The sequence below is a fragment of the Corylus avellana genome, chromosome ca7 (assembly GCF_901000735.1).
Source record: "Corylus avellana chromosome ca7, CavTom2PMs-1.0".
Classification (NCBI taxonomy): Eukaryota; Viridiplantae; Streptophyta; class Magnoliopsida; order Fagales; family Betulaceae; genus Corylus; species Corylus avellana.
In genome coordinates this window covers 16,003,986-16,022,583 of record NC_081547.1, presented here as the reverse complement: position 1 = coordinate 16,022,583, position 18,598 = coordinate 16,003,986, and the positions used below count along the sequence as shown (strand labels likewise).

Below are 18,598 nucleotides of genomic sequence, written 5' to 3'. Positions count from 1 at the left end.
GTATTTTGTATGTCGTTGAAGAAAAATTACAGCTTTAAAGGAAAAATGCAAAGTTTGGAAGAAAGCATATTTTGAGAAGACCTAGATGATGTGGTTAAGTCTAACAAAATCCAAGAAAAATGTTAAATTAGATTAAAGATCAGATTGGATTAAATTTCAGATTGGATAAGATTTCGAATTGGATTCAAATTCAGATTCTGTACACGTCTAAATTGTTTTACCATAACTTTCTGTTCAAATATCAGATTGAATTGATTCAAGTGGCATTAAAAAGCTAACTCAAAATACTACAATTTGTTATGAAATAGTATTTTCCTAATTAGGACGGTTACTATGCCAAAATCGCCCCACAATAAAAGGACACAAATGTGGACGAATTCTATTCCGATTTCATACTTTTATTTTGACTAGGAGACAGACCTCTAAATTATCTAGGTTTAATAGGGCCTCTAGGACTTTCCTAAGCCTATAAATAGACCTCTTTGCATTCAAGAAAAGATATAGAATTTCAGAGACTAGTTTTGGGATACAATTTTCGAGACAGAATGTAATCAATAGTGTTGTGCAAAAATATATCTAAATTAATAGGTAAATAATTGTACGTTTTACCTGCAAGTGCACAAGGTCAACATGGTAGTATAGGGTGCAAGTACAAGATCATTCCCACGAGGATTGCTGAATTTATGTTTAAAAATAGATTCCTTAAGCAAAAGCAAGTTAAAGATTGATTGTTGATGTGATGATAACAAAGGGTAAGGCTTTGATATCCACCACTAATTATGTTAAACTAGTATATCAATATGCCAATGCTTTGATCAAGTTATGCATATTTAATGTTTGCCAACCTAAGGGTTAAACTCTAACTCCTTAAGCTATTGATTTCCCTAAGCAACGAATTAGCCACTTGGTCCATGCTCTAATTCTTTTCTTTCCTAAAGGATTTAGCATGTCTATACTAAGTTGTTCTTTAGAAAAGCATATGTTCTATGGAAATTGACAAACACACAAGGCCTAGGGCATGGACACATACTCCCAGTTCCCTATGTTGATTAACCCAAGAATCGCGGTGTGGATTCTTTTGTTACTTAAGTTAAACCCAGGACTCGGCCATCCAAATTGATCTAACTAACAAGTCCATACCACATGCACATGTTGATCAGGCATACACATAGGAGGAATTCATGCAAGCAGGTATTAATCAAGTTAAATAGCACAACATGATCATCACAAGGCGCCAATATTGAAATATTAATTTAACATAACTAGGGCTTCAATCTAGCCCTACTAAATAAATTAGCTACACATAGAGTTGATGTTAAACATCTTCATAAAATAAAAGAAAAGAAAGAAGAAACCCTAGACTTGAACTTGAGAGCTCCTATTCCTCTCCCTTCTCCAAGCTTACCTATTCTAAAGGCTTAGGAGTCTATTTATAGGCTTTAAAAGTCCTTGGAAAAGTAGTAAACACTAGGGTTTTCGCAGGGTTTCAGTCCTATTACAATTTGGAGTTTGAAAAACCCTAATATGGAAATAGGGACATTGTAGCCGCCACTTGGAATGCCTCCTGCGCACTGGTGAGCTCGATCGCAGCCCGTGTGCGCTCGATCAAATGTCTGCGATCGATCCTTCTTTTGCCTGCGCTCGATCGCTCCTGGCCTGGCTCGTGCAACATCTTCTCTGGTATTGCGCTCGATCGCAGTACCAGGGAGCTCCAATTTTTCCATATTCTCTTTTTGAGCCTAAATTACCTAGTTTTATTTCACTTTCTTCCAAAAGCTTGTAAAAACATCAAAAACACAAAAAGAAATTAAAATGGCCTAATTAATTACAACCAAAGGATTAAAACATGTAAGATAAGGGCTGAAAATATGAATATTTTAGCGCTTATCAAATAGCTTTTCTTTTAGTTTAGTTTTTCTTTAGGTTTAGGTTTTAGTTTCATAGTCATGTGGAGCTAAATTCTCAACGAAGGTTGGGGATGAAGCCTCACCAATGAAGAACAACATCGCGTTACTGTAAGTTTTTATTATTCCGATTTTATTGGTTTATGATTTCAATTGTTTTACTTCTTTACAATCTGTGGCATGATTCTTGGATATCTTGTTGTGATTCAATGATACACTTGATGATTTAGGATAATTTCATATAATTGATTGCTTGGTTTTTAACTCATAAAAGTTGGATATCCCTTGTGATTTGTTCTACGGATACATCTGGTGTTTCAATTAAATTTGGATTCCGCTTATGATTTGGTCAATGAATGGATACATGGGATGATTTTGATTAATTCTTTAAAGCATAGTAAAACATACATAAGATTTAAATTGTGAGAACTTCGGATTAATATTGATGAATATAAAATATGTTGTTATGATTTGGTGAATGTAGATTCCACATCCTTAGTGCCTTTACCTATTGATTTACTTAGTTTATTTAGTTTATGTTTAGTCTTTTAATTTTCAAAATCAAAATCAAAACCCTTTTGGAACTAGGTTAGGGTAAAATTAGTTTAGATATAAGTTGATATTTCAAAAATACAATTCTCTGTGGGTTTGACCTCGCACTTCCAATCCATTAAACTACAATCGATTCGTGCACTTACGAGTTAAATAAATTTGCACAACAATCTTCTCGTTGAACCTTTCCAGTTCATTTATGAAATCTTCTGCGACAACCAATGGACATCATTGTTCACACCTTTGAATGCATACACTCGGTTAGTTCGGGAATTTTATTACAACATTAAGAATATTCATTTGGTTGGTGCTCTGTCGTTCAAGACCAAGGTTTTAAGGAAAACTCTTACCATCACTCCAAGGTTGATAAGTGAAGTCACTGGGATTCCCTTAACGAATGGAATTCCCTTAATGAGTGGAAAGCCAACTCCATTTCTGGAAACGGAGCCACAACCATCTATAGCTGACATTATGGCAGTTCTTAATCCTGGTTGGGAGCTCAAATGGGATGACAACAAGACAAAAATTCTTATTGGCTATGTGCAGGAGCTAATGTGCTGGCTCCAGAGCGGCTGTTGACTCGGATTGTGCTGCAGTAAAATATCTGGCCCATCTCTCGCAACAGTCATGTGACCCATGACCGAGCTATCATGATTTATGGCATCATTCGGTGTGTTCAATTTTGCTTGTGTACTCATATGTTGCTGACCATGCTTGAGCTTCATGAGGATCATTCTATTGCATTACCATATGGTGGCCTCATTGTCAGTCAGATACGTCTATATATATCATTATACATTTAGCCATAATTAGTCTTTCTAGTTATGGCATGTTCTTGTATTATAGCTATAGTATATTGTAATTAATAGGTAGATTTTAGTTACCTTATTTGTTTCCCTAGATTGCTCTAATCGCTGAGATACAGCCTGTAATTACCTAGACAATTTCTATATAATACGAGCAACTCTCACATTGAGAGGTATTTAATACAATTGACATGGTATCAGAGCCATCATCTAAATTAGGGTTGCTTTTAGTTACCTGTTGAGGAGCGTAGGAATTGTCAAGCTTGGGGTGGGACTGGGTTGTTGTTTTTTGTGGCAGTAGATAACTTCAGGGGAGTTGTCGATAATTCTGGTGGGTTCTAAATTGCTATTCGGCAGTTTTTTGGTTTGTGGAGAATCCTTGGAGGCTGTCGACAAGGTCTGTGGTGGTTGTCGGCAGGTTTTGTGCAGTCTTGGAGGGTTCCCGGCGATCTATGGTGGTTGTCGGTAGATTCTGTGCAGACGTGGGCTTTCGGTAATCTGTGGAGTTAACGGCGTGGTGCGGTGAGCGTGGAGTTTCCGGCGAGTTGGGCTTTCGGCAATCTGTGGTGTTATCGGCGTGGTGCTGTCAGCGTGGTGTTTCCGGCGAGTTGGGCTATCGGCGATTTAGGTTGTCGGCGTGGTACAGTCAGTATGGTGTTCTCGGCGATTTGGGTTGTCGGGATTTCTGTTTGTGGTGTTGTTGGTTTGGGTTGCTGAAATTGTGCAATTTGGGTTGTCGGGTTTTCTGTTTGTGGTGCTGTTGGTTTGGGTTGATGTTTGGTTTGGGTTGCTGAAATTGTGTTTTTGGGCTTGGGCTTTGTTGGACTTGGACTTGCTGGGCTGGCTAGTTTGAACTTGCTGTTTGGGGTTGCTGATTGCTGTTTGCTGGGCTTGGACTTGCTGAGTTGCTGGTAACTTTGGGCTTGCTGGGCTTGGGCTTTGTTGCTGTTTGGGGTTGCTAATTGGTGTTTGACTTGTGTGGACTTGGGCTTGCTGTCCAACAGATCTGGTGGCCTGTTACTCCTTTATCAGGTGTTTTAATTTTTAATTTTCTTATTTCATTATGTCTTCTAGCGAGGCTTTTGGGGTTCGTTTTACTGGAAAAAATTATTCTGCTTGGGAATTCCAGTTTCAATTATTTGTTACGTGAAAAGAGTTGTGGGGCCATATTGACGGTAGTGATCCAGCTCCTACGGAAACTAAGGAGTTGGCTAAGCGGAAGGTCAAGGATGCACGTGTGATGTCTTGGATCATAGGGTCTGTTGATCCTCTTATTGTGCTCAATCTGACGCCCTATAAGACTGCGAAGACTATGTGGGGAGTATTTGTTGAAAGTTTATCATTAGGACAATACCGCACGCCGTTTTCAGCTAGAATATGAGATCGCTAGTTACACTCAAGGCAATCTCTCCATTCCGAAGTATTTTTCTGGTTTTCAAAATTTGTGGGGAGAATTTTCTGATATGGTTTATGCGAAGGTACCTGTTGCATCTCTCTCTGCTGTTCAGGCGGTTCATGAGCAAAGCAAGAGAAATTCCTAATGAAATTGCGCTCTGAATTTGAGGTTATTCGCTCAAATTTAATGAATCGGGATCCTTCTCCATCTTTCAATGTTTGTTTTGGAGAGTTACTTCGCGAGGAGCAGCGTCTTCTCACACAGGCTACGTTCCAGCAAGATTCCAACCCGAATCCAGTAGCCTATGCAGCCCATGGGAAAGGGAAGGGTAAGGATATGCGCAAGGTCTAGTGTTTCAGCTACAAGGAGTATGGTCATATTGTTGCCAACTGTGCAAAGAAATCTTGCAACTACTGTAAGAAACAGGGCCACTTTATCAAAGAATGTCCCATTGGACCTCATAATCGTCAAGCTACTGCCTATCAGGCTGCAATGAACACCTCTTCTGCTCCAGTGATGTCCTCAGCTTCTTCTGGGGCCGGATCAGTTGTTCTTACTCCTGAAATGGTCCAGCAAATGATTATGTCAGCCTTTTCAGCCTTAGGGCTCCAAGGTAATGGTACTATTTCTTCTAAGTATTGGCTTATTGATTCTGCTGCATCCAATCATATGAACAGATCGTCCGATACTCTTTGCAATGTTCATCCATATCATGGTTCATCCCATATTCAAGTAGCTAATGGGAGTCATTTAGCTATTACTGAAGTAGGAGATATCAATCCTTCATTCAGAGATATTTATGTATCTCCTAGACTTTCTAGTAGTCTTATTTCAGTTGGTCAGTTAGTTGAAAAAAACTGTGATGTCCATTTCTCTCGTGATGGTTGTCTTGGGCAGGATCAGGTGTCGGGGAAGATACTCGCGAAAGGGCCTAAAGTTGGCAGACTATTTCCACTGCACTTTTCAATTCCTAGTTGTTTATCTTTGGCTTGTATGATAGTTAACACTCCGAATGAAGTATGGCACAAACGTTTGGGTCATCCAAACTCTGTTATTCTGTCTCATATGTTAAATTCTGGTTTGTTAGGCAATAAAGAACGTGTTTCTAAAAATTTGTCATTTGACTGTTCTATATGCAAACTTGGTAAGAGTAAAACTCTTTCGTTTTCTTCTCATGGTAGTCGTGCTGCAAAATGCTTTGATATTGTGCATAGTGATGTATGGGGCATTTCTCCTGTAATTTCTCATGCTCGATATAAATATTTTGTGACATTCATAGATGATTTCAGTCGGTATACTTGGGTCTATTTTCTTCGGGCCAAATCTGAGGTCCTGTCTGTTTTTCAGACCTTTGTAGCGTATATTGAGAACCAATTTTCTACAGGTATTAAGATTTTGAGGTCTGATTCTGGTGGAGAATACATGTCTCGCGAGTTTCATGATTTCTTACACCACAAAGGAATTGTCTCTCAGCGCTCTTGTACTTATACTCCGCAGCAAAATGGGGTGGCGGAACGAAAGAACCGACATCTCTTGGACATTGTTTGCACCTTATTGCTTGAGTCCTCTGTTCCTTCTAAATTCTTGGTTAAGGCATTATCTACCGCAGTTTACTTAATTAATAGACTGCCCTCTCAGGTCTTGAATTTTGATTCTCCTTATTATCAATTGCATCGTCAGCATCCTAGCTATCTTAATTTGCATACTTTTGGATGTGTTTATTTTGTTCATTTACCTCCTCATGAACGTCACAAACTTTCTGCTCAGTCTGTTAAATGTGCCTCTATGGGTTATAGTATTTCTCACAAAGGTTATGTTTGCTATGATCCTTGTTCTAACAAAATTCGTATATCTCGTAATGTTGTTTTCTTTGAGAATCAATGTTTCTTTTCTACACATGTTGAATCATTGCCTGAGATTAGTATTCTACCTTGTTTTGATGAATTGCCGCTTTTGCCTGAGCGGTTCAAACCTGAAATTGTGTATACTCAACGTCTACCAACTTTGCCCCTTCCCGAGACTGACCCTTCATCTGAAATTGTTCCGACAACTCCTCCAATTGACACGCCATCTGAGACAGTTCCTGAGTCTGGTCCTCGACACTCTACTAGGGTATCACGTCCTTCTGATAGGTATGGTTTTTCCCACACTTCCTTTAATGCTACTTTAGGTATGGCTGTTACATATGAATGTTGGCGGAAAGCGATGGATGAGGAACTTCGGGCTCTCCAGGACAATCATACATGGGATGTGGTTCCTTGCCCTTCTCATGTTAAAGCCATTGGTTGTAAATGGGTTTACTTGATTAAGCTTCGCTCTGATGGGACTCTGGATCGGTATAAGGCCCTAGTTGCTCTTGGGAACAAGCAAGAATATGGGGTGGACTATGAGGAGACATTTGCTCCGGTCGCGAAGATGACCACAGTACGTACAATAATTTCTATTGCCGCCTCCCAAGGCTGGCCACTTCACCAGATGGATGTCAAAAATGCTTTTCTTCATGGTGATCTCAAAGAGGATATTTACATGACTCCTCCTCCGGGTTTGTTTTCTTCTCCATCTGCCGCTGTGTGTAAGTTAAAGCGGTCTCTCTATGGCTTAAAACAGGCTCCCCAGGCATGGTTTGAAAAATTCAGGTCTACTCTGCTTCGCTTGTCCTTTGTCCAAAGCCAATATGATTCTTCTTTGTTCCTTTGCAAGACTCCGACTGGTCTCGTTCTTTTACTTGTGTATGTGGATGATATTGTCATTACGGGCACCGACTCTAGTTTGATTGCACATCTCAAGCGGAATCTTCAAGACTCTTTTCATATGAAAGACCTTGGTCCTCTTACGTATTTTTTGGGGTTGGAGGTGCACACTGATTCTTCTTGTATATTCTTGAATCAACACAAATATACCCAGGACTTGATTAGCCTGGCTGGTCTTCAGGATTCTTCTTCGGTGGATACTCCTATGGAGGTTAATGTGAAATATCGAAGTGAGGAGGGTGATCTTCTCTCTGATCCTACTGTGTTCCGACAGTTGGTAGGCAGCTTGAACTATTTGACTATTACTCGGCCCGATATTTCCTTCGCTGTCCAGCAGGTTAGCCAGTTTATGCAAACTCCACGCCATCTTCATTTAGCTGCTGTTCGACGTATCATTCGATATCTTCAGGGGTCCCCTGGCCGTGGGTTGTTCTTTCCAACCGGCTCTCCTCTTCGCCTTGTTGCTTATAGTGATGCGGATTGGGCAGGATGTCCTGACACTCGGCGGTCTGTCACGGGTTGGTGCATGTTTCTTGGTGATTCTTTGATTTCTTGGAAGAGTAAGAAGCAAGCTCGCGTTTCTAAATCATCTACTGAATCCGAATACAGGGCAATGTCTGCTGCTTGTTCTGAGATTGTCTGGCTTTGTGGGCTTTTGGCTGAGCTTGGTTTTTCTCAAACTGATTCTACTCCTCTTCATGCTGATAATACTAGTGCCATTCAAATAGCTACTAATCCTGTTTACCATGAACGTACGAAGCATATTGAGGTAGACTGTCATTCTATTCGGGAAGCCTTAGACACTCGTGTTATCTCTCTTCCTCATGTTTCCACAGATCTCCAGATAGCTAATGTCTTCACGAAGGCTATGACACGACAGCGTCATCAGTTCCTTGTAGGCAAATTGACGCTTCTTGATCGACCAGCATCAATTTGAGGGGGGATGTCAGTCAGATACGTCTATATATATCATTATATATTTAGCCATAATTAGTCTTTCTAGTTATGACATGTTCTTGTATTATAGCTATAGTATATTGTAATCAATAGGTAGATTTTAGTTACCTTATTTGTTTCCCTAGATTGTTGTAATCGCTAAGATACAACCTGTAATTACCTAGACAATTTCTATATAATACGAGCAACCCTCACATTGAGAGGTACTCAGTACAATTGACACTCATCACTAAGATATTGAAAGCTACGGTGTCTAACATCGCTACAAATGAACATGTGGAATTTCCTGAAGGAAATTTTGGCAAAGGAACGGTAATGAAATCAAATGCTCAACTTCAAAGGTTCCAACCTCAAGGAGATCCTACTCCTCTAGGTATTCCCAACCCACAAGTAGCGTCTTCCTCGGGGTCATCAGATGTTTCAAGTCAATTGAATATAATCATTGGGTTACTTCAATCTCAAGGCCTTAGTAGCAAAGTTATCAACAAACGGCTTGGGGACATGGAGAAAGATGTAGAGCAAGTTAAGAACAATGTCGGGATTGCACTCCACCACATTCTTCCTGAAGATCAACGGGATTTGCTTCCGTGATTTTTTTTCTCCTTTATTAACTCTACTTATTTAGGGTTTATGGGTTGTTTATTTTTTGAACTCTAGATTCAGGTGAATTATTTTGTGCTTCCTTTTGTCCTTCTATGACAAAAGGGGGAGTTTATGTCTGTCTCATTTTCATGTTATGTTTTGTCCTCAAATGGCCAAAGAGGGAGTTTGTTAGTTTATTTTTTGGCACATTCGTTGGTTTACATGTAATCAGAAGAAAATGAGTATCCTGTTCAAATAGCCAGAAGCAGTGTCTGGACAGCCTGAAGCCATGTCCGGACATCATTTCCAGAAAGTTTATTTCGAAGACCTATCCGGACAGCCATAAGCTGTGTCCGAACAACATTTATAGAAAGTTCAACTGTTCACTTCGAAGACATGTCCAGACACTGGGTTTGGCTGTCCAGACATTGAGAGTTTACGCATATGTAATCCTAGCCACGTACGGACACGACCGCTTAATTGTTGTGCTAATTTCTTTTTAAACGAGATATATGCACATTCTTATGTATGTATTCAGAGAGCGAATACAGTGAGCTAAGAGAGAGTGATAGAGATATCGAACTGGAGCGTTTAGATCTCTCTTAGAGTAAAGGTGAGAAATCTCATCCGCGTTTCTATGATCAACACTTGAAGTCAATCGGAGTTACGGTGAAGGAAATCACATAGAAGAAACCCCGAGAGGTTCTAGAAGAACTACTGCCGTAGTGGACAAGTGGATCATTTGTCTAGTACACTGGATTGTCACGATCAAAGGCTTTGTAAGTTGACATTGTGTAATTTCTTGTTTCTTTTATACTTGAGTTCTCTAAATAATTTCCTCTTCGTAACCAAATACTTGTGTTCTTTATTGTTCATTACATGTTTGTATTTGGTTGATTATTTTGTGTTAGGTTTGATCTATTTCTGCACAATATTTTTGTAAAACACCTATACAATCTGAATAGGTATTAATTGGAGTCAATTAGGTTTTTTCATTCTAGTTAGTTGCTCCGTGTCTTTAATTTGAGGATTTACTTGTCCCTATAATGATTGATAGACTTCTCAAATTTGTTTCACCTTTCTATGCATTAGCTCTGATGATGCTTAGAGGGGCGATTCCCCATTTAGCCTCCAATTGGTTAAACTGGGGTAATTGCCAGTAATCCTGCCAGGCCAGTCAAGGCCAATTTTTGGGGGCATTACAACCAGGTTTGATTAGATTGACTATGTTAATTAGTAGCTTCAAGTCTGTGCTTGATGTAAATACATGTACACATTATGATTATTAGACATCTAAAATCTATCATTTTCACCTTTTACTACATTTACTTTGAGTATGCTAGATGGACAATTCCTTCAGTTAGTTATTAATTAACTCAATTAGATGAATTGGCAATAACCCTACCATAATGGTCAAGGCCAATTTTGGGGGCGTTACATTTATGGCCAACACCAGTAGTCCAACAGTGGTATCTAGTACATGGAAAACGCATCGAAGATTCACCAAATTTTTAGGAGAAGAACGAGAACTCCACATACTACCGCCAAAATGAGCAATGTCAAAAAAAAGGGTTAAAGCTTTAAGAAGGAATGTGAACTATCAACAAAAAATCAAAAAAAAAAAAAAAATCAAAGCTTTAAGCACAAAAAGAGCGAAACTTTGAGGAAGAACCAAAGCTTTAGCCCCTTAATTTATGTATGTTAATCCTTTAGTTGTTCTATTTCATGTTGTTTTATTTCCTTTTTATGTTTTTGTTTGTTTTTAGGTATTTGAAGGAAAATGAAGCGTTTCTGGACAGTTTCAAGCATAAAGGACAAATTTGGGAAATCTGGAGCATGGGATCAATCGCACCAAAAGCAAGCTTGAGCACATCAGCGCTCGAGCGCAAAAGAGCTAGGATTGAGCGTAGGCTTGCGCTCGAGTGCACAACCTTAGGATCGAGCGCACTTGCACGGCCCAAAAACGGAAAGACCTCTTTTCCAAGTTAACCTAGGTTCTAGAAGTCCTAATTGGACTAGGAGGCTATCATACAATTTTATTAGGTTTTCTAGAGGCTCTAGGGTTTTCCTAGGCCTATAAATAAGACCTTTTAGCCTTTTAGAAAAATACACAATTCCAAAGAGAGAAATTGGAGGATACTTCAAGAAGCGATTTCCGGTTTCTTCTTTCCCTTTTCTTTTTAGTTTTAGTTTAATTATGTGTAACTAAACTATTTGTTAGGACTAGATTGAAGCCCTAATCATGTCTTTTTAATTTAATACTAGTGTCTTGTTTCAATCATATTGTGGTTTATTTTAATTGATTATGTCTATGTGATTGAATTCCTCATATTTTATGGTATGGATTTGTTAATTAAGTCAATTTAGATGACCGAATCTTGGGCTTAATAAAGTGACAAAAGAACCTCATCATGGGTTCTTTGCTTAATCAACATGGGAACTAGGAGTAGATACCATGCCCTAGAACTCATGTGTTTGTCGATCTCCATAGAATTATGTTTCCCTAAAGAACAACTTAGTAGATACCATGCTAAATCCTTTAGGGAAGAAACAAATTAGAGTTGATACCATGCTTAATTCATTACTTAGGGAGATCAATAACTTAAGGTGTAGATACCATGCTTAATTCATTACTTAGGGAGATCAATAACTTAAGGTGTAGATACCATACTCTTAGGTTAACAAACATTAATTATACCACATGATTGGAATATTGGCCTAGTATTTTCTTAATTAGTCGTATTAGTGGTGGATATCAAAACCCTAACCTTTTCATTGTCTTTATCTATTTTCAACATTGCAAATTTGTGTCAATTTAGCAATTTAATTTGAAAATCAATTCTAAGTAAAAACAACATTCCTCGTGGGAATGATCTCGTACTTGCACTCTATACTCACGTTTTGATCTCGTGCACTTGCGAGTAAAACGTACCAAGTTTTGCCTATTAATTTAGGTGGGTATTTGGCACAACAAGCAGTAGTTTTGACCAAGAAAAATAAAAACTTTTGTGTAGTTGTACGAACAATCACCATTGGAGACCAAAAGACCAAAACTTTAGGCGCTATGAAGAATGAAAACTGAAGAAATCTCTAAAGAAACGATGCGACGCCAAAGGTAGCAACTAGTAACCGAAATAAGAAAAGGTAATTGTCATATGCAGCAACTACGAGAAGTGCTAAGCGGGAAGAACTAGAAGCAGAAGAAAGAGAAAGCTAAAGCCTTACTAAAAAAACCCCATTGTAATTTTAAAAGACCACCCAAACTCCCCTTCGCATTCAATAACTTCATACCACGTTGCCTACCTGCTAATACGCACATTCAATACTACCATAAAATATCCAGCCATCTATCATATCCCCAAAGATGAATGTTTGGAAAGCCTCTCGAAGGCACATATGCCAAGGACAAATAGCCGACGATTCTTACTTATAAGGAATAAACCCTTAGGATCAGTGAAAAAAACTCTTCAAATTCCAATAATTTGATCAGCACACTTATCAACTAAAGGAATCAAATGACTATAGACGGCCCAACTACCAACAACTCCCTACCTCCAAAAGATGCTCCACTGGGATCAATGAAGAACATTTTAGATTCCTATGGTTTGATTAGCATACAAATCAACCAAAGGAATTGAGGTCCCAACTACCGAAGGCTCCTTACCTTCGAAAGATGTCCACTGGGATCAATGAGCAACACTTTCAGATTCCTGTGAATTGATTAGAACACTAATCAACCAAAGGAATCGAGGGACTACTGGAGGGCTCAATTACCAACAGCCCTTTAGAAAAGGTCGTCCACTAGAACAGATCGAAAGCCCATCAGCCTATGTGCAATAGTTTTACGGGCGGCAACCCATGATCAAAATCCAGAAGGCCTGCACCCAACAAGTCTTCAAGGGTGGCCCTTGATAAGTGTTAAAATGGTCATATTTTAGCCCCTTAATTTACACTTGTTAATTTCTTAGTCTTGTTATTTTGTACTATTTTATTTCCTTTTTATGTTTTTTGTGTTTTTGTAGGTCATGGAAGAAAAGGAAACATTTCTGGAAATCTCTGGCTTAAAGGGCAATTTGGGAAAAAGCTAGAAGTTTAGGATCAAGCACAAGCATCTAGGTGCAGTGCGATCGAGCGCAAGAAGAAGACTCGAGTGTATATGCGCTCGAGCGCCCAACACAGAAGATCGGCCGCACAACTGCAATCGAGCGCCCAACCCTACGATCGAGCGCACTCGAGGAGCCCAAATGTGGCCAGACTCCTTTTTCACCCCAAAATTAGGTTTTTCCTAATCCTATTTGGACTAGGAAAGTTAGACCTCTGATTTTACTAGGTTTACTAGGGTTTTTAGGTCTTTCCTACCTATAAATAGACCTCTAAGCCACACAATTCCAAACAACACAATTCCAGAGACAATTTCGGAGAGAGGAATTGGAGGCTACTTTCTAGAAGTCATTTTCGGTTCTTTCTTTTCTTTTTATTTTAATTATGTGTAACTAACTCTTTAGGTAGGGGCTAGATTGAAGCCCTAATCATGTCTTTTTAAGATTTCAATATTGGCACCTTTGTTACAATCATATTTTGGTATTTTTAAATTGATTATTTTCTGGTTAATTGAATTCCTCATATGAATGTGTCTGATCAATATATGCATTGGGTATAGATTTGTTATTTAAGTCAATTTGGATGATCGAGTCATGGGCTTAATAAAGTGACAAAAGAATCTCTTCTAGAAATCACCAAGAAATGCCAACAGCCCATGAGCCGAAAGGCTATTACGTCCAACTATCGACGGTTCCTTACCTCCAGAAGATGCTCCACCGAGATCAGTGAAGAACACTTTGGATTAATCAACCAAAGAAATCAAGCCACTATTGGAGGGCCCAACTACCAACAATCCCTTTAGAAGGGGCTGTCCACCAAAACAGACCGAAAGGCCAGCGTCCTATGGAGCAATAGTCTTGATGGCTAGTGGCCCATGATCAAAATATAGAAGGCCCGCGCCCAACAAGCCTTAAGGGCAAGCCTTCCATCGAAAATCATCAAGAAAAGTCAGCGACTCACGAGCCAAAGGCCTGCCAAGTCGTAGCCTGTAGTCAGATTGTGAGGAGGGCCTACATGACCCAATCAAACTATGTTATACAGGTTTCTGAAGATGAAAGCTTGTAATTCTCATTTGAATTTTTAGTATGATTATTTTTTCGGTATTCTCTTTGACAGTATGTTTTGAATCATTTAAATGCGCAAGTGGGGGACTAGGAGTCTTGATATATTTCATGCTGCAACGGTGAAATGCCATTTGGGTCATGGAGAGAAAGTGGACTTGATACATTTGCCAAGTTTGCTAGCCCTGAATCTATTGATCTCACCATGGTATCACTGGGACTATTTTGTCATTTCATTTTTTTTTCTTTTCCACTCTTAATTAATTAATTAATTAATTAATTAATTAATTTTTTTTTTTTTTCACTTGCTTGGTTCTGACAAATAATTTGTTCAATTACTTGAAGTTGATCAAAATACAAGACTTGGAGTTATATATATATATATATGAAGGATCTAATCAGATCATATTATGGGGCCGCTATTGCCTATGAGATTCTACATGGGGAAGTTGTGGTAGTTGTTGTCTTTTTTTCTATTCCTAAAGAGACAAGATAATTTGAATTTTATGTATTGCCTAATCTTGCTAAAGGAGTTGATGTTCATCATCGATGTAATATATGCTGCTTTACATTGAATATATGTACAGCTTTGTTTGTTCTAGGGGCAATGATGATAATTTAGTGTATTGTTGTCTACTTGAAATGTTGATAGGTGCCAATTTTGTTGGTAACGTTTTTGTTGTTATGATTTTTTACTTGAAAAAACAATTCAGTGTTTGCTACCATACTGATTATTTGATTATTTTAATGACATCTTATGCAAATATGATTTTAAGAGTTCGGCTTGATACAAACTTTAGGTAGAATTTACTCTTAAAAATCGACTTCAAAAAAAGGGTGCTATATATACACATGATTAAAATTGCAAGTAAATCATATGCAACACTTAGGATTGTAATGTACAGCCACTCTTTGCAATCGACATCCATGCCCACTCTATCTTATAGGTCACCCTTTCGTGATTCAAACAAATGACGTAATTTTTGACTCTGATACCAAATGATACAAGCCTCAAGTAGAAATCACCATTAAAAACCAACTTGTAAGAGGAGCATTTTCAAAAGCTTATATACGCATAGTTAAGATTGCATGAAATCTTCATTTGAGGCCTTATTCTTTGGTAGCGTGTTTTGAAGGTAAATCAATTAATTAAAATGGGCTGTTATGAGAGAGAGAATCTATAGGCGCTTCTTACTTGAAACTAAACTGGTTGTGCAGGGAAAAGATAAAGGGGGTGTTACATACAACTATCTCATTCTTTGCCCACTGGAATGGATGAAGTTGTGGACTAAATGGAAGCAGTTGAGAGGGACTGGTCGGTTAATGTTTTAGAAAAAAAATATTATATGTTGGAGTCGGTGAATTTAATCAACACCCTTCCAAGAGGTTAGTGGGCAAAACTCCATATCTTTTCAACTTTGAAAGACGAGAATTTAGGAAACAAACAGAACATAACAAGGGGGAGAAACTGTACTTGGAATCTGAAATATTTTTTTTTCTTCAAATAAAAAAAAAAACCCTTCCTATATTCAAAGTATTTAAGGGCCTTCAAAAATTCAATTCTAAATACATTTGACCTAAATTAGACAACTATGAGTGCTCAATTTTTTTAATTTTATTACACTCCTTGTCTATAACTAATAATATAGAAACAAACCGATCCAAGAAAGGAAAGCAAACCAATCTTCAAAACAGAAAGAAAAAAAGTGTGGCAAAATAATGAATCAGGTAAAAAGAGAATTCTTAAAGCTCTTGAATCATTCTAATATGGATCTGACACATGTAGCTATGTTTTACCCATCTGCCTCAAAATGAGACCAACAACTTAATCCCGCAAATATCACCAAATGACTTATTCAGAAAAGCAAGGAAAAGGACAGTAAAGATGTCTTCTAAAAGTTACAAATGGCTATCCATCAAAAAGACATCCCCCCTATTCATCAAACATATTACAGTAACTGTAGACAATGACCTATTTCCTATGTTACAAATCCATCATTCTACAAAGGCGGCCCCAAATCTTACTATAGAATACAACTACCAACAAGTGGAAATTGTTGAGCTGCACTTTTCTTTGTAGGAGGAACAGCTGACATCCAATGTCAATAGACATTGAATGAACTCTTTAGCTCTCCATCTCCTTAGAGGCTGAAATTACAGAAAGGGTTCGACCAAAACTAATAAAGAGTTACTTATTCGTAATAATTAATCGGATCGACCTTCTTTCCTGCCACGTATTCTACCCATTGGTCTAGGTTTCCCATCTGATTTTCCAAAACTTTCCCCATCATCTCGGGTCACAATTCTCAAAGGATGAGCTTCTGTGTTGAAAACCCATTCATCTAATGAGATGACTGAAGGGGGTGAAAAAAGAAGATAGAGATATTTGAGAGTCTCTGCAAGAAAGAAGGTTTGCATCTTATTGTCCTTGACACCAGTATTAACCTGAGAACACCACCAGCCAGCAGTAAACGAACAGTCACATAGTTATCAAGTAAGGAAAATATCCAATTCAACATTTAGCAGTTATCAGTTTAGTTTTGTCTAAGCATGGATATTTCAATATTAGTGGGCGTATCTGGAAAACCATAAAACTGATTCAGTTTGGTCTAAAACAATTCCAGATAAAAAGTAGTTCAACTTGAACTGTTTCTGTTTTATAAGCATTTTCTCTAAACCATAAAGTAATCTCATTTCAACCTTTTATGGAAACATGTATATTGTGAATGAAAAGAAATTATGAACTAGTTCTATGTTTCACCAAGTTTGGGAAACAATAATCTCGAACATAAAGGTGAAAACTATTTTGAGAAGCGTTTTCTGGTGGGGTCCACATTTGAAAAAAAAGTTTTCTATAGAGTATACCTACTTATTTTGAGAGACCCAAACAGATCTAAAGCTCTACTTGTAAAAAAAATTAAAAAATTAAAAAGAGGAAGAAAAAGGTTGGCCGCCTCGGACACATCGGGGTGGTCACGTAGGCACCCTAGGGTGGCCACACAGCTTTTTTCCTAATTTTTTAAATAAGAAGTGTGCTCTTACTTTTCCAAAAATTAAACATCTGTTTTGTGAAAATATTCTTGCAATGAGGGAATAATACATCCGAGAACAAAAAACCAAGGACATAAAAAAATAACAAAAAAGGACACTCTTTCAACTAGTTCAAACTTTGTAGAACAATAACAGTAAACTTTATTTAGACAAAATCAAGAGTCAAGACAAAGTCTAGTGTATATTAACTGGAAATCTACACCAAGACCAAAACATGATGAAAACAGAAAAAGAAAGCATCACCAAGTGAGATCTTAAAACAACATCAAGCAAAGTGATCAACATCATATACTCGAAACCCCGAGGGGTAGTACTATTGATAGAAATCATGACTCACAAAGTACAGGTTGCTAGTTCAAATCTCCAACATCCCCTCCCATTAGAGCCAAACACACTAATCCAAAAAAAAAAAAAAGCAGAAAAGAAATGACATTCACAATTTTTCCATGAGAAAAAGACAACTTTTTTTTTTATTATTATTTTTTTTTTCCCGAAAGGCAACATAATTTACTAAGATTATATTTGGATGAAGAATCTGACAAATTCTTAGACCTTTTAAACTAATAGAATTTAATTTGATGGCATTTTCAGTCCCATCAACTTAAATTTCCATTGTTCACGAGTTTATTTAAAAATTGAAGTATTGTATTAGTCATAATGATGATGGCATTGGTTGTGACAATGATATGATGATGGCAATAGTATCGTGTCATGGTGTTGGTTATAGCATTAATGGAAGATGATGAGGCGGTGTGGTAAGAGGTGGAGGAATCCGGCTTCTGTGCGGTAGTGAAAACTACCGCACAGATGCTGTTGCCCAAAACAGTACCATTTTGGGCAAAACGATACTGTTTTGGGCAGTGAAAAAGTAGAAATAAAAAATTTATTAAAATTTAAAAATTATAAAAAAAATTATAATAATTAAAAAACTAAAAATATTAAAAAAAATTAAAACTAAAACAAAAAAATAAATAAAAATGGGGCGGGGTGGCCGGCCACCCAGAAAAAAAAAAAAAAAAAAAAAAATTTGAGGGTTTGGTTTTTGGTGGTGGCCGGACCACCCAAAAACCAATGTTCGGAAACATCCCACCACCTAAATCATTTGGTTCCATCAGTCAAAGGCTGTTCTCTTTCGGAGACAAAAACACAAACACCCAGGTGAGAAAATTGTCACCACCTACTGGTTGAGGAAAACATTCAGGAAAGTAGAAGTGAAATCATACCCCAACAATTGAATAGATTAATTTGAAGAAAACCCAGAAAATGAAACTGCCCAAAGCGCTAAAATCCGAAAGATTGGAATCCAATTGTCACATCTAAAGCTGCCCAGAACTATAAAACAGCCTTCTTGAACTTTTTGCAAATACAGATGCCACGAGAGAGAGAGAGAGAGAGAGAGAGAGGGAAAAGGTGAAGAGATGCTCAGATGCATTAAATT

At 37.9% G+C, this 18,598-nt stretch overlaps 1 protein-coding gene across 1 annotated transcript in view; it reads right to left on the bottom strand.

Moving 5' to 3' along the window:
• Positions 1-15,829: 15,829 nt before the first annotated feature.
• The window catches only part of LOC132186715 (mannosyl-oligosaccharide 1,2-alpha-mannosidase MNS1-like), a 26,211-nt gene continuing 23,442 nt past the window's right edge, over positions 15,830-18,598 (bottom strand). Inside the window, exon 14 of the mRNA XM_059600735.1 lies at positions 15,830-16,554. Coding sequence (XP_059456718.1) covers positions 16,315-16,554 — 240 coding nt within the window. The 3' untranslated portion in view covers positions 15,830-16,314. The remainder of the gene's footprint in view (positions 16,555-18,598) is intronic.